This window comes from Phacochoerus africanus, chromosome 3 (genome assembly GCF_016906955.1).
Source record: "Phacochoerus africanus isolate WHEZ1 chromosome 3, ROS_Pafr_v1, whole genome shotgun sequence".
In the NCBI taxonomy this organism is placed as follows: Eukaryota; Metazoa; Chordata; class Mammalia; order Artiodactyla; family Suidae; genus Phacochoerus; species Phacochoerus africanus.
Window position 1 is genome coordinate 114,786,279 of NC_062546.1, and position 18,866 is coordinate 114,805,144.

Here is an 18,866-nt window from a genome sequence, read left to right on the forward strand (position 1 = left end):
ATAGGGTCCCTAACACCTATGCAGACAGCTTTAAAATGGCTAAAGTGCACAGTGACATTTTTCCTATTATCCACAAACATCAATTTACGACTGGTGATGAGTAATAAGATCTTTTTACACAATTGCCTGGATACTTATTTACCCTTCAGGATAGCAAAAAAAATTACTGAAGTGGCTCTTATAATCTCCAGTTGCAGGAAAGAGAAAGATTATACTGTGGTTTGTCAAGTTTTGCTTCAATTTTTTTTGTGTGTGTTGACTCTAAAGCAGATCTCTGCTTTTAAAAGCTGAACATTTAGGTGTATAAATATCTGTGAAATCTAAAACATGAGTGGAAGCTGGCACTGATCCACCATAGACGTCTAGAGGACTGGCTGTTGCTCATCTGTTTTAACCTCAGCCTAAGTGGGATCTCTCCTATTTTCCTCCATGCTCTTCCTATCATAGGGCATATCAGTATGTTTGGGAGAAGTTAATAAAAGCTGATTGACTCCTAGAAATTTGTCATCTGGTAAGAATCCTACTTGGATAGTAATATATAACACACTTCTGCTATCTACAACTTTTTCAGATCTCTTAGACTGATAAAATAAAACTAGATAAATAGAGAATTTAGCGAAACAAATAATATAAGTACAGGTATACAAGGAGGTTTGCTTGGATTTGTTAAGGTTTAGAGGTCAGTTACTACCATTTCCCTTATGATCAGCTTTTAAAAAAGTCGGGAGTTTCCATTGTGGCTCAGTGGGTTATGAACCTGACTAATATCCATAAAGATGCGGGCCCGATCCCTGGCCTTGTTCAGTGGGTTAAGGATATGGCATTGCCATGAGCTGTGGGATAGGTTGCAGACACAGCCTGGATTCCACATAGGACAGCAGCTGGTAGCTCCTGCTCTACCCCTAGCCTGGGAACTTCCATATGGCCATAGGTCCCGCCCTAAAAAGCAAAAAACAAAACAAAAAGAAATTGAAGAAGTCATATTTCACCCAATTTAAGAGTCTGGAGTAATACTTTTGGGAAGAGCAATACACCCTATTATCTTAATTGCTTCAATTTAGGGAAACTACAAGGAGTAAAAGAATTAGATCTTACCGCAACTCGCCTCAGATCTTCCCACTTCAGTGCAGACCCAGAAACAAAAGTTGTATAGGCCATGTAGCACTTAAATATGGTCTCCAATTCCAAAGACGGAGGGACCCTGGACAAAGGACGTAGGGCCAGATATGGAAAAAGGAGGTTGGCTTTGGTTTTGAGATTGTGATATTGATTTAATGCATTTAATAAACACCTTAATCTCCTCTTAGAAAATATCCATCCACCATTATTAATCCACATAGTTAGGTCATGTTGATAGCACCAGCCTAATTCCAGGAATGGGTCTGAAGCTCAGGTGTAATCAATTAGAGTGAAAAAATACAAATCAGGTTAACACTTAAAAAAAAGGGATTACTAAGAAAAAGGAAGTTCAGGATCAAATAAAAACAACTCAGTTATTCAAAAAGACATCTTAAAATGGCTCTGTATTTACAAAGTGATTTCTAAGTATATGAAAAATTTTAAACAAAACTAGAGAAAGTGATGAATCTGCTATTGTAATGAAAGATCTCAATGCATCAAAATTATTGACAGATCAAGGAGAATAAACATTAACTTTGATATTTATAAATTCCACAAGCAACATTTATGATATCTAATTTAAAATTTTTTCACCTTTACTGAGGCATAACTGACAATTAAAATTGTAAGGTATTTAGTATACAACATGGTAATTTGATAAATGTATACATTGTGAAAGGATTTCTCTCATTAAGTTAATTAACACATCTTAAAACTGAAAGTTTGTACACTTTTACCACCTTTCCCCTATTTTCCCAACCCCCAGCCCCTGGCAAAGCATCTTTCTACTTTCTGTTGCTGTGTGACTTTGCTTTCAGATTCTAGATGTAAGTGATACAACGTATTTGTCTTATTCTTTCTGGCTTATTTCACCCAGCATAATGCTCTACAGGTTCATTCAGGTTATATGCAAGTGATAGGATTTCCTTCCTTTTTTAGGGTTGAATGATATTCCATATTTTACATACATATATTATATATACATATATATATATAATATATATATGGAATATATTGGTTGTTTCCACATCATGGCTATTGTGAATAATTCTAATTTTTTTTCAAGAGCACACAAATACTTATCAAAACGATAATGCACTTAACTAATAAGAAAAGCCTCAACACACTGCAAAAAATAGCTGTTATGCATATTATGACCTCTCATCACAGTACAATGAAAGTAAAAGTTAATAACAAAAAAAATAAAAATATTCATCTTAGAAGTTCCCGTCGAGGCGTGGCAGAAATGAATCCGACTAGGAACCATGAGATTGCAAGTTCAATCCCTGGCCTCGCTCAGTGGGTCAAGGATCTGGCATTGCCATGAGCTGTGGTCGCAGACGTGGCTCACATCCTGCGTTGCTGTGGCTGTGGTGTAGGCCAGCAGCTATAGCTCTGATTAGACCCCTAGCCTGGGAACCTCCACATGCCACAGGTGCGTCCCTAAAAAGCAAAAAAAAAAAAAACTCATATTCGGAAATTTTGAAAAACAGACTGCTGAAAATCTCATTAATTTTTTCAAGAAGAAATTATAAAAATGTTCTAAAATTCTTAGAAATAAATTATGCTGAAAACACTAAATACATACTTTTTGGATACAATAAAAGCAATCTTTTAGAGGAAAGTTATAGCTTTGGATATTAAGACTGGAATAAATGTAAAGAAATAAGAAAAGATACAGTAAACGCAAGAGTACAAAGAGTGAAACACAAAAGAAAGATAAAACGGAGAAGATCAACAAAGACTATGGCTGGTTCTTAGAACAAAAACCACTAATATAACAAGCAAAGCTGGGATGAAACTGATTGAGGAAAAGAGAAGACAAAATGGCTTATTATACTGAAAGAAGAAGAAAAAATACCTATAGGCAGAAGATGAAAATAGTAATGAAAGAATACAACACCCAACCAAATACAAGAGCATTTAAAACTTGGACAATATGGGCAAATTACTAGAATTAGAGATCTTACCAGAACTAACTCTAGAAGACATGAAAAAGTCTGTACAGTATTATAACTATTAAAGGAACTGACATTTAGTTTAAAATCTCTCAAAACTCAACAAAAACAAACAAAACAGACACATCCATATAGCAAACAAAATTCTTAAAAGCAATAGTTCTAAATGGTTTAACAGGCTATTTCTACTATACTTTCAAGTAACACATTTTTATACAAAGTCTTTCAAACACCTTAAGAAGTGATAATGATCCCCAACTAATACTATAAAGCCAAAATAATCATTATATCAAAATCATTAATGTAATTCATCACACTAAAAAATTTAAAATGAAAATGTACACAGCCACCTCAAATGTAGAGAAAAAAAACTGATAAAAATCTTACATAGTTAATAAATAAAACTCATGGTATATTAGGAATAGATGAAAATATCCTTAACCAAATAAAGAGTATTTCTAAAATAAAAAGGATGGCCTTAGTGGGAAAATATTAGAAGAGTTTTCTTTAAAATGAGAAATGAAGAAAAGATAAACCATTTCTTTTTTTCTCACCATTATATTTGATGTCTCATCAAGTGCAAACAGAAAATAAACTGTACATATAAGGACTAGAAAGGAGGAAATAAATCCTCCTTATCTGAAATAAAATGATTATTTACACAGAAACCCCTAACCCCCCCAAAAAAAGAAAACTTAACAATATGAATGAATGGAAGATTAATATGCAAAAGTCAATCCTGTGATTATATATATCAAAAGCAAACAACTAGAAATATAATTGGTAAGACACTATTTCCAGGAATATCAGAAAAAAATCAAGCATAAATTACATAGTATAAAGTATATTAAGTGGGAGTTCCCGTTGTGGCGCAGTGGTTAACGAATCCGACTAGGAACCATGAGGTTGCGGGTTCGGTCCCTGCCCTTGCTCAGTGGGTTAACGATCCAGCGTTGCCGTGAGCTGTGGTGTAGGTTGCAGACGTGGCTCGGATCCCGCATTGCTGTGGCTCTGGCGTAGGCCGGTGGCTACAGCTCCGATTCAACCCCTAGCCTGGGAACCTCCATATGCTGTGGGAGCGGCCCAAGAAATAGCAACAACAACAACAACAAAAAAGACAAAAGACAAAAAAAAAGTATATTAAGTGAAAAATACATAATATATAACAAACATCAGAAAGCCTGGGAAATTATACAATATATTTAAGAGACACTAAATAAAGCCTAAATAAATAGAAAACCATGCTATAGTCAGAATTAGGAAGAACTTGTAACATAAAAAAAGTCAATTCTGAATGAAAGTTTCAATTAGATTCCCATCAGTTTCTGCAGAGTTTTTCATAGTTGATGTTTATAAAATGTATATGAAAGATAAAGGGCCAAGAAGAACTTATCAACTACTGAGAAAAGCAAAGGAAGGAATACTTGCTCTAAGATTTATAAGGATTAATTATGTCTTTAGTAATTAAAAAACCACAGTATTTACGCAGTAAGAGATACATAAATTTTAAAAAACACACAGAAGAGACCTATTTATAGTGGTAGCATGTCAGATCAATGAGGGGGAAAAGGGTTTTTATTCAGTAACTAGCATTGATAAAATGGTTATACATGGAAAAAGGTAACAATTTATTCATGCCATACAAAAAATAAATTCTAGTACAATTAGAGATTTAAATGACAACAAACAACAAAAATTAAAAATTTTTAATAGGAAATATAGTTAAATACCTTTCAAACATTGAGACAGGCAAAATTCCTAAACAACCCCCCAAATTATTAAACATAATTGAAAAGACTGAAAATTTGAACAATAATTATATTAAAAATTTTTGAATAGCAAAATACATCTAATACTCACTGAAAAGACAGTTACAACTGAAAGGATATAGCTACATTCACATCACTGATGATGAATTAGTATCAATAATATATTAAACACTCCTAGAAATTAAGAAACTCACAAACAATCCAATAGTAAAATAGGCAAAGCCCATGAATAGGTATTTCACAGAAAGAAAAAACACAGGAGTTCCTGTAGTGGCTCAGCGGAAATGAGTCTGACTAGTATCCATGAGGATGCAGGTTCAATCCCTGGCCTCACTCAGTGGGTTAAGGATCTGGCATTGCCATAAGCTTTGGGGTAGGTTGCAGACACGGCTCAGATCTGGCGTTGCTGTGGCTGTGCCATGGGCCAGAAGCTACAGCTCTGATTTGACCCCTAGCCACGGAACCTCTATATGGCACTGGTGAGGCCCTAAAAAAAGACAAAAAAAGTAAAAAGAAAGAAAGAGAAAACACATAAGGCTATTAAACATGAAGAGAAACTCTACAGCCTTAGTGATAAGAGGCTTACAAGTCAAAACCATGATGAGATTCCAGTTAACACTGATTCCACTGCCAAGATTAAAAAGTAAGACCATGCAATATGAGAAAAAAGAATGTATACATGTATGAGTAACTGGGTCACCATGCTGTACAGTAGGAAAAAAAAATATATATATATAAATAAATGATAAAAAAAAGTAAGACCACATCAACTGTTAGAAAGAATGTCAATGTATAGATACACAAAGGCCCTTACTCACTGTTGAAAGGCTTGAAAATGGTGCAACCCCTTGGAAAAAATGATATTATCTCCTAAAAATGAACATTCACATAGTTCAAACCATTAAATCACACCCCAACCCCACCGTGTATGTGCACATGCGCATACACACACAAACACCCTTGCATGGGTTCACCAAGAGCCATACACAAGCTGTTAATAACAAAACTATTTCCAATAGAAAAATCTAGTAACAATTCAAATCACACCAAGAGTGGAAAAATAAACTAAGGTTTCCTCTATCAATGAAATACCATAGAACAATAAACACCAATTAACTATAGCAACACTAAGGAAATATGAATGTATCTTAGTAATATAAAATGAGGACCATCTAAGAATGATAAGTCTGCATTGGTGTGATCTTTCTGTAAAGTTAAACATATCTAAACTAATATATACTTTTTAAGTGTACATAAATGCAATAAATCTGCAGGAGAGAGAAAGAATGATAATGATGCACAAAAAACTGAGAGCAGGATAGACTGTAGGAGTATCATATAATTAGATACAGGTTTCATCCTAAATTTTGTCTTGATAGGAGGGGGAGTTCATGTACTGGTGCTTAGAACATTATTAAAAACAACTCATTACAAAAATAAATAACCAAAATGTGCTTATGTACAAGCCAATCACAAGGGCTGTTGCTAAGAATGATGATAAATCCAAATCTAATTTTCCAACACCAAAGATGGAAAGGAAATCTGATCATGTCAGCTCTCTGCTCAGGGAGTTCCCATTGTGGCTCAGCGGGTTAAGAACCCAACTAGTATCCATGAGGATGTGTGTTCAATCCCTGGCCTTGCTCAGTGAGTTAAGGATCCAGTGTTGCTGCAAGCTGCAGTGCAGGTTGCAAATGCAGCTCAGATCTGGCTTTGCTGTGGCTGTGGTGTAGGCTGGCAGATCTGATTTGACCCTTTGCCCAGGAACTTCCATATGCTGCAGGCACAGCCCTGAAAAAGAAAAAAAAAAAATCCTCCCAAGAATCCACAACTGACTGGGAGAAAAAGCAACTTCCTTAAAGCCAAATCCTTACAATGGGCTACATAGTACTTTTGTTATTTGCCAGTATCAACTGCAGTATTTTGAAATTTTCTGAACTTGTCAGTCCTTTTGACAAATTCCCCTATTCCCTTAAAACAAATTTCATTCAGTACGTGAAATGTGGCCATCACCAGAGCTGGGGACTTCTGCTCTCAGAAATAGCAAACTAGGTAGCTTCGTCCAACCTTGTACTGAAAATAGACAAAAATGCTGGATGAAATATAAAAAATATCTCCTAATAAATCATCAGGTCTATAACTAGACCACAAAGAATTACTAGACCAAATATAGGAAAAATCAAGGTCTCAGAGGTTAAGTCCTGAAAGCATTTAGTAATTCAGCAGCTACCAAATGGAGCTAATATTCCAGTGATGTCACAGGGTGAGGGATCCAAAAATTCAAGCCCCCAGAAGAGTTTTTGATAACCATTCCAAATTTTAACCTGGCATAACAAAAGGATGCAGGCACAGAAGAGTAAAACTGAATAAACTAGCTTTCAGATGGATAGTCATCCTGCATATGCCACCTGGGTAGTACAGAGAACCTCAAGTCTTGAACTTGAATTTATGTGGTCCTGAGGCAGAAGTGCCCCACTGTACTTTGCAGAAGTAAAGAATCATCCTCTTGAGAAGAATGTAACATTGCTCTAGGCTATAAATTATTTCTACAAATATATTTTTAATATAAGAATCAGTACATAATCTAAGACAAGAAAGCACACAAAGAAAACAAGACACCACGTGTAACATGCAGTGGGAACAACAGACAATAAAACTAAAGACTTATTAAGACAGTGAATTACTGGACAGAAAATACAATATAATTATGTTTTTTGTATTGAATTAAATAAAAGGTAAGACTGGAAATGCAAGGAATGATAAAAACAGATAATACTTGATAAAGAACAAAAAATGAATTCTACAATTGAAATATACAATTTCTTGACATTAAAAACTCAATGACTGGAGTTCCCATCGTGGCTCAGTGGTTAATGAATCTGACTAGGAACCATGGGGTTGCAGGTTCAATCCCTGGCCTCACTCAGTGAGTTGAGGATCTGGCATTGCTGTGAGCTGTGGTGTAGATCGCAGACACGGCTTGGATCCCGCATTGCTGTGGCTGTGGCATAGGCTGGCAGCTACAGCTCCAATTAGACCCCTAGCCTGGGAACCTCCATATGCCGCGGGATCGGCCCTAGAAAAGGCAAAAAGACAAAAAACAAACAAACAAAAAACTCAACAACTGAGTTATGCACCCTGAGGTATATGGAATGATTGGCCAACGGGGACCTGCTACAGAGCACATAGAACTCTACCCAATATTCTGTGATGATCTATGAGGGAAAAGAATCTGAAAGAGAATGGATGTGTGTACATGTATAACTGTATCACTCTGTTGTACAGCAGAAATTATCACTACCTAGTAAATCAACTACACTTCAAAAAAGCCTTAAAAATTTTTTCAAAAAATCAATGAATGAGTTTGTAAATAGATTAAACACAGATAAAGAGAGAAGTAGGAACCTGGAAGATAGGTCAGAATAAATTATCCAAAATGTAACACAGAGATACAAAAAAGTGTGGAAATACAAAAGACAGGGGAAGGAGTACACTGGCACAGTAAAAAAGGCCTAACGTACTTCTAACTGAATTCCCAGAAAAGAAGAAAGAACATAGTGACAAAGGCAATATTTGAAGAAAAAATGAGAATCTTTCAGAAATGTTGGTAAACACCAATCCAGAGACTCAGCAAGACTCATGAATACTAAGCATGACAAATGATCAGAAATTCAAACCTACACATATCATAGTAAAAGTATAACATAATTTCATATTAAGTATAATATATAATCTTTTAAGAAGATAATTCAAAATAGTTTAATAGACTTCTTAATAGCAACAACAAAAGCCAGAAATCAACAGAATACCTTCAAGGTTCTTAAGAATAAAGAGTGGCAGCTTAGAACTCTATAATCCTTAAAATTTTCTTTCAAGAATGAAGGGAAAATAAAGATGTCTTTACATTTAAAAAAAGAGCTTGTCATTGGCAGATCTGCATTTAATTCAGGAGAAAAATGAGCAAATCCCCCAACCCCGTCATGGAAAAGAATATGAAAAAGAATATGCATATGTAACTGAATCCCTTTGCCAGAAACTAAGACCACACTGTAAATACATTATATTTCAATTTAAAAATGGGCCAGATAATAGTCATTTCAAAAGAGGGAATCCAAATAGCTTATATATATATGGATATATGCTTGGCCTCATTACTAATCAGAAAAATGAGCCTAAAAACCACAGTAAGATCCATTGTCTTATAAAACACTACCTAGAAGAATGGCTAAAATCAAAAAGTCTGATGTTTCTAGGTGTTAGGTAGTATGTGACGTTATGTTTCCAAGTGGTAGTAAGGCTGCAGGGTGACAGGAGATCTCACGGAGGCTGGTGGAAGTACAGACCCAATAAAACATTTTGAACAGCTGACAGTTCTATTATAGGAAGATTTACTGCCCTGCCATTTTACTCCTGGGTACCAGGACACATGTACAAGAATTTTCAAAGCAACATTCTTCATAATAGCCAAAAAGTGAGAATTGTCAACCGACAAGAGAACAGATTAAGAAAAATTGTGTATTCAGCTAATGGAATGCTCTACAACACAGCAATGAAAATGAATAAGTAAGTACAGCTATACACAGCTGCAACATAGATGAATCTTACAAACATAATAATGAGGTAAATACATTTATATCCCATTGATGTTAGTTTTTTTTAAAAAACAGTAAAAAACTTAAATGTTCTAAATAAACACAGGAGATACAACAATTAATAAATGTAAGATATAAAGTCAGAATCATAATTACCTCTTGGGACTAAAGACAGGGCTACAATTGAGGAGGGTTTTGCTGGGGTGCCAGCAAAAAAATATATTTTGATTTGGGTGATGGTTACATGGGTGTTCAGTTCATAATAATTCATTTTAATGTACATTGCAATTCTGTGTAACTTTCTGAGTTATAATTTGGAATAAAAATTTTTGCACATGATACTGAATTATCACCTTGCTATTTTAAAAATAAATGGAAGTTCCAAGATATTTTTTCCTATGCTCCAATGACTCATGTGCACTGCTGGGAATTTCTCACTCAACTTCTGTCATTATGAGATGATTCATGTTGCAGAAATTAGAAAATATTTATTGCTATGCATGTGATATATATACATATAGGAAAATATTTGACAGGGATATAAAAATAAGATGATCATTAAGTACTGAAAAGAAAAATATTTGAAGAAATGCGCTATTATCATAAGACCAACATTTATTAGCCATAATGATATAAATACCAGTTGCTGCTATAATTACAAATTAGAAGATAACTATATTGGAACAACCGGAGGAGGAAAAGTGGTGCAGAAGGTGGAATAATACTCATCTTCAAAATATCAGGCGATGAATAAATACCATGTAAAATGAAGGAGTCAAAAGAGTGATAAAATACTGATTTACACTTAGAAGATACATTAAATGTGAAAGAGCTGAGATTAGTTACTTCTGAGAAGTAAGACTGGAAAAATAGGAAGGGGATAAGTATTTGGTGATAAGTATTTTGTTATTTGATGTATAAGTCATGCTTATTATATGTGACTTCCTTGACTAGCACTATCTTCTGGATTCCTACACTTCTCTGACTCAGTCCCAACAACTGCTGAATTAGGGTCCCTTGTATGTTGTGACATACCTGTGTGTACATGACTTTCATTCATCCTGACTGATATTACTGTACCTTTCCAATCTGACAGTGGATATATTTTTCTCAACTCTAGAAAGTTTTTATCTTTTAATTGTGAAAAACCTGCACTTACACAACGTGTATACGACATATGCATTCAGTGTAAAGAAGAGTAAATCAATATTTACAGACTTGCTCAGGCACAATAACAACACAAATGACTCAGGGAAATAAATATCTTATTATCACTGTTCATTGTTGTATATTAGTTATTTGACTTCTCTGGAATTTTTTATTCTTTTGGCTGCACCTGCAGCATATGGAAGTTCCCAGGCCAGGGACTGAATCTGAGCTGCAGCTGCAACCTACACCACAGCTGCAGCAATGCCACATTGTCAAACCACTGTATAGGGCTGGGGATCAAACCCATGCCTCAGCCATGACTCAAGCCACCACAGAGACAATGCCAGATCCTTGATCCACTGCACCACAGTGGGAACTCCTCTTCTGGATGTTTTGAGAGCTACATAATATCAATTTTTATTTTTATTTTTTCTGGTGAATTTAGCCATTGTTAGTTTTTCTTGCATGCTACTACATATCCTGAAGTACAGAAACATAAATTAATATTGTGCCTTTATGACATTTCATAACACAATATCTCAGATATACTTTTGCTTTAAATAATAAGGGAATAACCAAAGAGAGAAAAGTGACAATTTCTGTATCCATTATCTATGTTTGCACAAAATCTTGCAAAATCTTTGCGGCTTAAAATAAGTTTTGATTTCTTGAAATTCTTGAGTGTGACTGGGCTTAGGTGTGAGACTTCTGCTCCATGTGATTTTGTTGGAGTAGCTTACATGGCTGCCTTTAGCTGAGAGCTGGAATGGGCCTGAACATCCAACATGGTGTCATTTATGCATCTGCTGCCTCAGCTGTGCTACTGAAGGAGCTGGGCCTCTTCTCCCTTGGAGGGGCTGAACTTCTTCGTAGTGGTCCAGGGCTTCAGGGCCCTGAGCACAGGAGCCACTAGGCTTCTTCAGGGTCAGCCCTTTAAATATCTCAGTCACTTATGCATATTTTATTGCTTAAAATGAGTCAAAAGGCCAGCATGGATCAATAAAATGGAGAAAGAAGACTCCACTTTCTGTGGGAGTGGATTATATGTGTAAATATTTGGGAAGAATTTCTGGTATCTGATTAAAAAAAAAAAAGCCTACCATAATTCCCTTTGGCCATAAGAATTAACATCCCTCTCCTGAACCAAATACTTTCTTCCCTAAAAGTCTCATTTCTTTATAGCATCAGTTCAGAGTCCTGATCTGTCCTCTAATAAATCAGGTCTGGATGTGGAAGAGGATCTGAGGAGACCTATGAGCTAAAGAAACAAATACCATGATAAGGCAGGAGGCAAAAAATTGCAGCATACACTGCTGAGCAAAAGCAGGGGGTGGGGGTAGTGATGGAGGGCACGTGTACATCACTGGTCCATGACAGTTCTGAAATCTGTCTGAGCACATACTATGAGAGACCCTAGTCCAGGGGCAGAGAATGATTTCTGATTAGAGCCCAGATGTGTGCTTATAAGCTAACCCACTGCTCCTGATTCTTGTCTCTGTCCTCTGAATCACCCTTCCTTTTGCCTAATAAATGACCTGTGTTGTGCTTGAGTAGCTTTCTCAGCATGATTCCTGCCTGTGCCAGGTAAGGGGCCCAGAGGCATTTTTTTTTTCCATTTTGAACTCTGTCCCTTTTAGAACAAGCTGGCAATCATTTTACCAGTAAAATGCATTAAAGCATGGCCATCTTTTTATAAACATTATTCATGTTCATGTCCTGACCCCAAAGTCACATCCATGATTCCTTTGCAGACAAATCTCTACTTTGAGGAGATCAGGATTCTGGGAGGAATGTCCTTCAACTCCTCAGAAGCCATCTGCCTGACTGGGAAGAGCATCTACAAGTCTCCATCATAGATGCTTCTCAGATCTTAACTAAGGGTCTTACAGATGCATCCTTGACTGGATCTTGTCTATTGACTCTGAAGTCATATTTTATAAGTAGCACCATGGGTTTTATTTTTTTCCCCTTGAAGTCATTTTCTTCTTGAACATTTTATGGCCAGCTGGAGGCACTGTTCTGGGCCTTCTACAGTTTCTTTATGTTCTGCCTGAATATCAAAGAGTTTCTTCTTTAGCTCAGTTTTCTTACAATACCTTATCACAGGTGATTATACTAAGACAAATGACACACAACATTCTTTTAGGAAGTTTCCTTAGCCAGCTTTACAATTTCATTAGTTACATGTCCTATCTTCCATGTTATTTTTGCTGACCCTATTACCATAATTCTGCTCTTCTTCCAGTGTCCAACGGCAATTTCCTCACTTCTTTATCAGCCTCTACCAAGATTCACTGCTGCAACCCTTCCAGCTTTTGTTCACCACCATTTCCAAGGAAAAGGCCACATTTGGGCTTTTGTTATGATGGAACCCCACTTCCAGTATCCAGTACACCTTTTCATATCAGTCATCCCTTTCTGCAAAACAAACCCTTCTAGAACTTGCTGACCTAAAGCAACGTTAATATATTCCTTCTCTTGATTTTGTAAGTTGGCTGGTTTCACTCAGCAAGTTGATTTTTTTGTTCCACCCAGTGATGATGGTGGCCGTTCACATGGGTACATTCACTGGGGAAGCCTGACTGGGAGTTAGAATGTCCAAAACGACACGTAGGATCATTGCCTCAGCAATGTGACTGGAGTAGCTGAGAGATGGCCAGGCCTTCTCCCCTGCAAGCTAGTCTGACTTTTTATATGACAGCCTAGGGCTCCAGGACAGAGAAAGTTGAAACTGTCCATCCTCTGAAATCCTGGGCCTGAAAGTAGCAGAGGGTCACCTCTGCTGCATTCCATTTATAAAATTAAGTCAAAGGTCAGCCTAGATGCAAAGGGAGGAGAGAGATTTCACCTTTTATTAGAGGAGCAGTACAAATGTAAAGGAAAGCAATTCTAACCTCTGTATCAAAGGAAAATCGATCACAGTCCCTGACTACAAGAATTGCTTTAAAGCAAATAAATGGAATAATGAGACAGAAAGAGTAAAAGACACTCATTTAGACAGCTTGGTCAAGAAAGAATGCTTAGCACTAGGGGGATAAAAATAAATCAGTCATATAACATAGAAGAGTTTCTGAGCAAAAAGAACAAATCAATAAAGTAGCCTTTACAGAAATTCAGGAGAGACAAGAAATGAACTTTGAATAAGGCTGTGACGGCGGAGACAAAATGGTAGAAACAGAATGAAGATTTATTTAGGGGACAAAAATTGATGATATGGATGAATGTGTGTGCAGGGTTTGAGGGAGCCAGGAGTATCAAAAACAAAACCTAGTTTTCTGTTTTAAGGTCCTGCATCGACGAGGCCCCATTTGCAGAGATAGGAAACGCTGTCTCCTTTCCTTCTTTATCTTTCACTGGTTAATTTGCCTTGTGAGATGGAAAGATGGACATGAGATCATGAGTTTACTTTGGAAAATGTTGAGTTTGAGAGGCCTCTGTAACACTGGGGTGGGGAAAAATCCAGGAAGCAATTAGCTGTGTGGATACGAAGCCACAGAGACTGTCTGGTGGACAATAAAAATTCTGGAATGTTCAGAGTATAGATGCAACTGATAAAATTCTAGATTACTTTTTAAAATAAGGATTCAAGTAATGCAGAAATTATTTAACAGACAGGCAGGACAATGATATTGAAACAGAATTCCCGGCTGCCTATCAATAGCACCATAAAGGAGTTCAAAGTGCTTGCTGGTTATCTTACATGTGAGAGGGTCCAAGGGAATGTTGGGTTAAAGATGTCATTTATGTAAAAAGCACAGTGTTCAACTATGAAATGAGTGAAGTTGAGGTGATCCTAATGCACTCTTGGATGAGATCAAAATATAATTTCTTATTTGGCTGATTTATTTAGTGAGTGATGTCTGGATAACTGATTGACCACTGAAAACATAAAGAAGTTAGTTCCCTACACATTATACAAAGTCAATTCTAGAGAGCTTAAAGAGAATATATTTCAATGTGAAAACATAAAAATGCTAGAGAAATATTTACTTAATTCTAGAACAGAGAGGTCTCAGAATGTCAGAAAAGCAAGAAGCCAAAAGGAAAGAGTCGATGGATTAGAGTCCATGTAAACTGAAGGCTATTGTATTAAAATAAAATCACACACAAAAATAAAAAGGCAAAGAGGGAGGAAAATACATTTATGACATATGACACAAAGGAGCTAACATCAAAATATATTTAAAAGTGCTTAAAAGTCAGCAAAGTAAGACGACCCTCCTCATAGAAAAGAGAATAAAAGAAAAGAAGAGGAATTCCAAAAAAAAGGAAGCCATCAAAATACAAAAACTGCTCGATCTCACTAGGAACCGATATTATAAAATAAAACAATTAAAGAAACCACTTTGCCTACTTAAAATTCTTTTTTTTTGCATTATATATGTATTTATCAGAGTTTCAGAAAATATTTGACTTGGACTCTGCTTATAAAAAGGAAAACCACATAGAACAAAAACATAATTCAAAAAACAATCCTTTCTGTATCTAAACTTTACATTTTCAATTCTGAGACTAAATATAATAATAATCATGAATTATACCAGACTAGTCCACAATATTATGATTATATATAATGAATGTAGAAATAATAGGGAATCATTTAAATAACATTAGTACCTATACAGAAAAACATCTGGCAAGATATATTCCTAAATATTTTCAGAGGCTAACTCTGGGCACGAACTGATTTTTCTTTCATTTTTGCTTATTATTATTTCCTAATTTTAAAAATCAAGTTCCCTTTGTGGCTCGGTGGAAATGAATCTGACTAGTATCCCTGAGGACGCAGGTTCCATCCCTGGCCTTGCTCAGTGGGTTAAGGATCCAGCATTGCTGTGAGCTGTGGTGTAGGATGAAGACATAGTTTGGATCTGGCATTGCTGTGGCTGTGGTGTAGGCCCGCAGGTGTAGCTCCAATTCAACTGCTAGCCTGGGAACTTCCATATACCGCAGGTGCCCTAAAAAGACAAAAATAAATAAATATAAATCAATAGTGCAAGGGCAATGTTCTTCCATTAGAAATATCCACACACATTTCAAGTATTAATTCCCTGCCCGTGGGCCATACAGATATACTTACTCTCCCAGAAAAACAATCTCTGTGTTGATTTCCCCTGCCTTGCGGCGGAGAAAATTCCTCAGGAAAGCTGTTACGCTGTCCACAGTGATGTTTCCACAGACCACAATGAACCTAGGAAGCAAGAATAGGGGAGGTGAGCAATCGAGGAACAGAAGTATCTTCCTACTGAGACTGAGAGAAGGACATCTCTTTTAGTTTGAAATAAATTTGGCATTTGTACCAGAATTAGATGTTACAATTAGAAGCAAAAGGATTGCATCTCCAATACACAGAAGAAGCATCAGGAGTTCCCTTGTGGCTCAGTGGGTAAGGGATATGGTGCTATCAGTGCGGCAGCGTGGGTTGCTACTCTGGTGTGGAGTTGATCCCTGGCCCAGGAACTTCCACACTGTGGATGTGACCGAAAAAAAATTAAAAAATAAAAAAAAAGAAGCAGCATCAGCTTTCTGTAGCCTCTAGTTCATCTACATGGATAAAGACTCCACACACTCCAGTTACACATAGCTTTTCAGGCATTCAAGGATGACTATGGTAGTTCCTAGACTTCTTGGTTATTTATAATTTATAATGAACTTGCATGTGTTAATTTCACTTGAATTTCCACCTGACCCCCAACTGTGTGATGTGGTCTTTTTTTTTTTTTTTACTGAGGAATGACTGAATGGTTCACTGATTTTCCCATAGGCTGAGGCAGCACCAGAATCTAGGCTGTTTGGTTTATTTTCTGCATCTAAAATTATATAGTAGTCTCAAAAAAAGAGAGTTCAATGGAGTGACATCCAAAACAGGTCCAAAAATCTATGCATGTAATCTTTATTGTGAAAAACAGCTGTCAATTTCCTTGGGCTTAAAATATATCAAGAAGCTATTTTTCTCCCATTAGTTATATAAGGAAACTGAAAGCATAATTTTAGCCTAAGTTAACCTTAAATTTTCCAGACCTTACTGGCTGATTTAGCTTGTATCCCATACCCTTTTCTGAGATGAAATGGGTCAGACTTTGGCTTATCTAGTTTATTTTAATGTATTCAAAATTTGTTTTTCAGACATTTCATTTCTTTTTTTTTTTTCCACTTTCCTCTTCATACTCCTGGGTCAACCTTGGTTTTCATCCAAGTGTGTTAAGACATCATTTTAAGGGAGTTTATCTCTACCAAGCCTCTTTCCTCTACAGCAGATAGAGACTACATAAAAAAAAAATCACTTTGAATTTAAGATCTTTTTTTCAGGTGTGAAAAATCATAATGTCGATGGAGGTAACATAATATATCTACAAGAAATAGTTTAAAAACAACTCAACTTTGCTCCTGGGAGCAAACAGCTGTGGTTTGGACAGAAACAGGTGATGTGTGAAGGAATGGAGGAGAGGCTGGAATGACTTTCCACTCCAGCTAACCTCTTCCCATGGATGAGCCCCATATGCTTGAAGGGAGCTTGGGCTAAGACAACTGAATGGAATTAATTATTTTAAATTAGAAACTATGACTTTATGTAGCCATGAATCAACCACATGATTAAAATGAATAAGACAACCAGTAATGGATATAAGAGAATAGTTTGTGGTAAGGAGGGGGGAAATACTGCAACAATCAACATTTGACACTGATGACAACATTATCTGTCATTTTAGTTTATTTAATCCTCTTATGAGCATCAAGATAGCAGTTTGTATCAAGCAGCAAATATCAGCTTCTGGTGGTATTTATCCTAGCACAGCCCTCTTTGGTGAGTGAAGACATCCACTTCAGCCAGGCAAGAGTGCTGAGAAAGAGACAGTGACCAGTATAATACCTCAAACTGTAGAAATTATATTTGAAAGCTACTTACTTCTTCCCTTTGACCACTTCATAAGAACTGGTGTATTTCCTCTTGTTAGCAAAAAGTTCCACCATTTCTGGGATATAGTTTGCAAACAGTACCTAAAATGATTGGCAAATAAAACCTTAGGTCTTGTTGTTTTCAGGGATATTCCAAAATTTGAGGATTAGAAGGGAATAAGAAGGTCCATCAAACTTTCTCTAAGAAGGGCAGGATTGTGAACTGTGCTTTTAAAGGGAGACCAATTTTCTTCCTTACTTCAGCCTTTGGATTTGGTTAAAATTTAATAAAAAGCTTTTCTGTATTCAAAAAGATGAAAGCAAAGACAGCAGCAAGGCAGCCTCCTCACCCATTTTTTCCTGTGTTACTTCTAACTGCCCTTCTGACTCTATCACTTGATACTAATGGGGCTTTGGAAAAAAAATTAAGCATATGGGACAGGGAGGGGTTAAGGGGAAAATGATAGAAATGAGGGGATGTAATGATGGGGTGGACAGGGGAATGTCTGGGATGAGAATACTGGGATGGTTTTTAAGGAACTGAAATCAAAGTCACTGTAAGAAAAGAAGGCTTCCTTTGCCTTTGACACACTATGGAAACAAGTATAGATGTTGATTCATGTGAATGCTGGTTTGGAGATAGTTTACTCCTTTGGGCTAGAAAGAACAGAACTTCCTGCAGATCAAATTTCAATTCCCTTTTCTGCTTTGGAAGAAAGACTTAAATCTGATGGGCAAAAGATAAAGGGAGATGGGGTTGCTCAAATCAGTGCAGAGGCTAATTAGGAAAGTCTGCTTGCCTTTGTCTACCATCCTCATCCCTGGCAATCAAGCAAGGATACCATGGGCTCCAGAGGATGCAGTCTGGAAAATAGGGGATTCTTGTATCTCTTCATTCCCATTGGACGCCTGCTCTGAATAATGCAACATGCACTCGAAACCCATATTGCTCTGTTTCTCACCATTAACCAAATTTTTTCAGCTTATGAGCTACAGTAAAAAGATATTAAAAACATTCTTCACCAAACTCCCTAGGGTGAAGAATATGATGAAGGTCCGTCCCAGGGATGTCTTGGCTACCACATCTCCAAAGCCAACAGTTGACGTTGTTGCCATGACCAGGTAAATGGACTCAAAATAGGATATGTTCTGTGAATTTCTACCTTTGAGCCAGGGATCACCAGAATTTTCTACCTGTCCAAAGAGAGAAGATTTGGGAGAGGTCTCAGAGTGGAATCCAAGGGAAAGCTTAAAAATAAGCAAAACGTTGGATTAGTTTCATTTAATTCAATCCAGATGAAATATGAAATGATTCCCAGAGGTTGTTGTGAAGGGTCTGCAAACTGTGAGTGGTAGCTGCGAAGTCTGGCCTCCCTTCATTG

At 36.6% G+C, this 18,866-nt stretch overlaps 1 protein-coding gene across 1 annotated transcript in view; it reads right to left on the reverse strand.

Moving 5' to 3' along the window:
• KCNU1 (potassium calcium-activated channel subfamily U member 1) overlaps nucleotides 1-18,866 on the reverse strand; it is a 127,899-nt gene that overhangs the window by 87,288 nt on the left and 21,745 nt on the right. Inside the window, 4 exon segments of the mRNA XM_047770421.1 lie at nucleotides 1,096-1,201; nucleotides 15,668-15,778; nucleotides 17,495-17,586; nucleotides 18,508-18,678. Of these exon segments, the coding sequence (XP_047626377.1) occupies nucleotides 1,096-1,201; nucleotides 15,668-15,778; nucleotides 17,495-17,586; nucleotides 18,508-18,678 (480 nt within the window).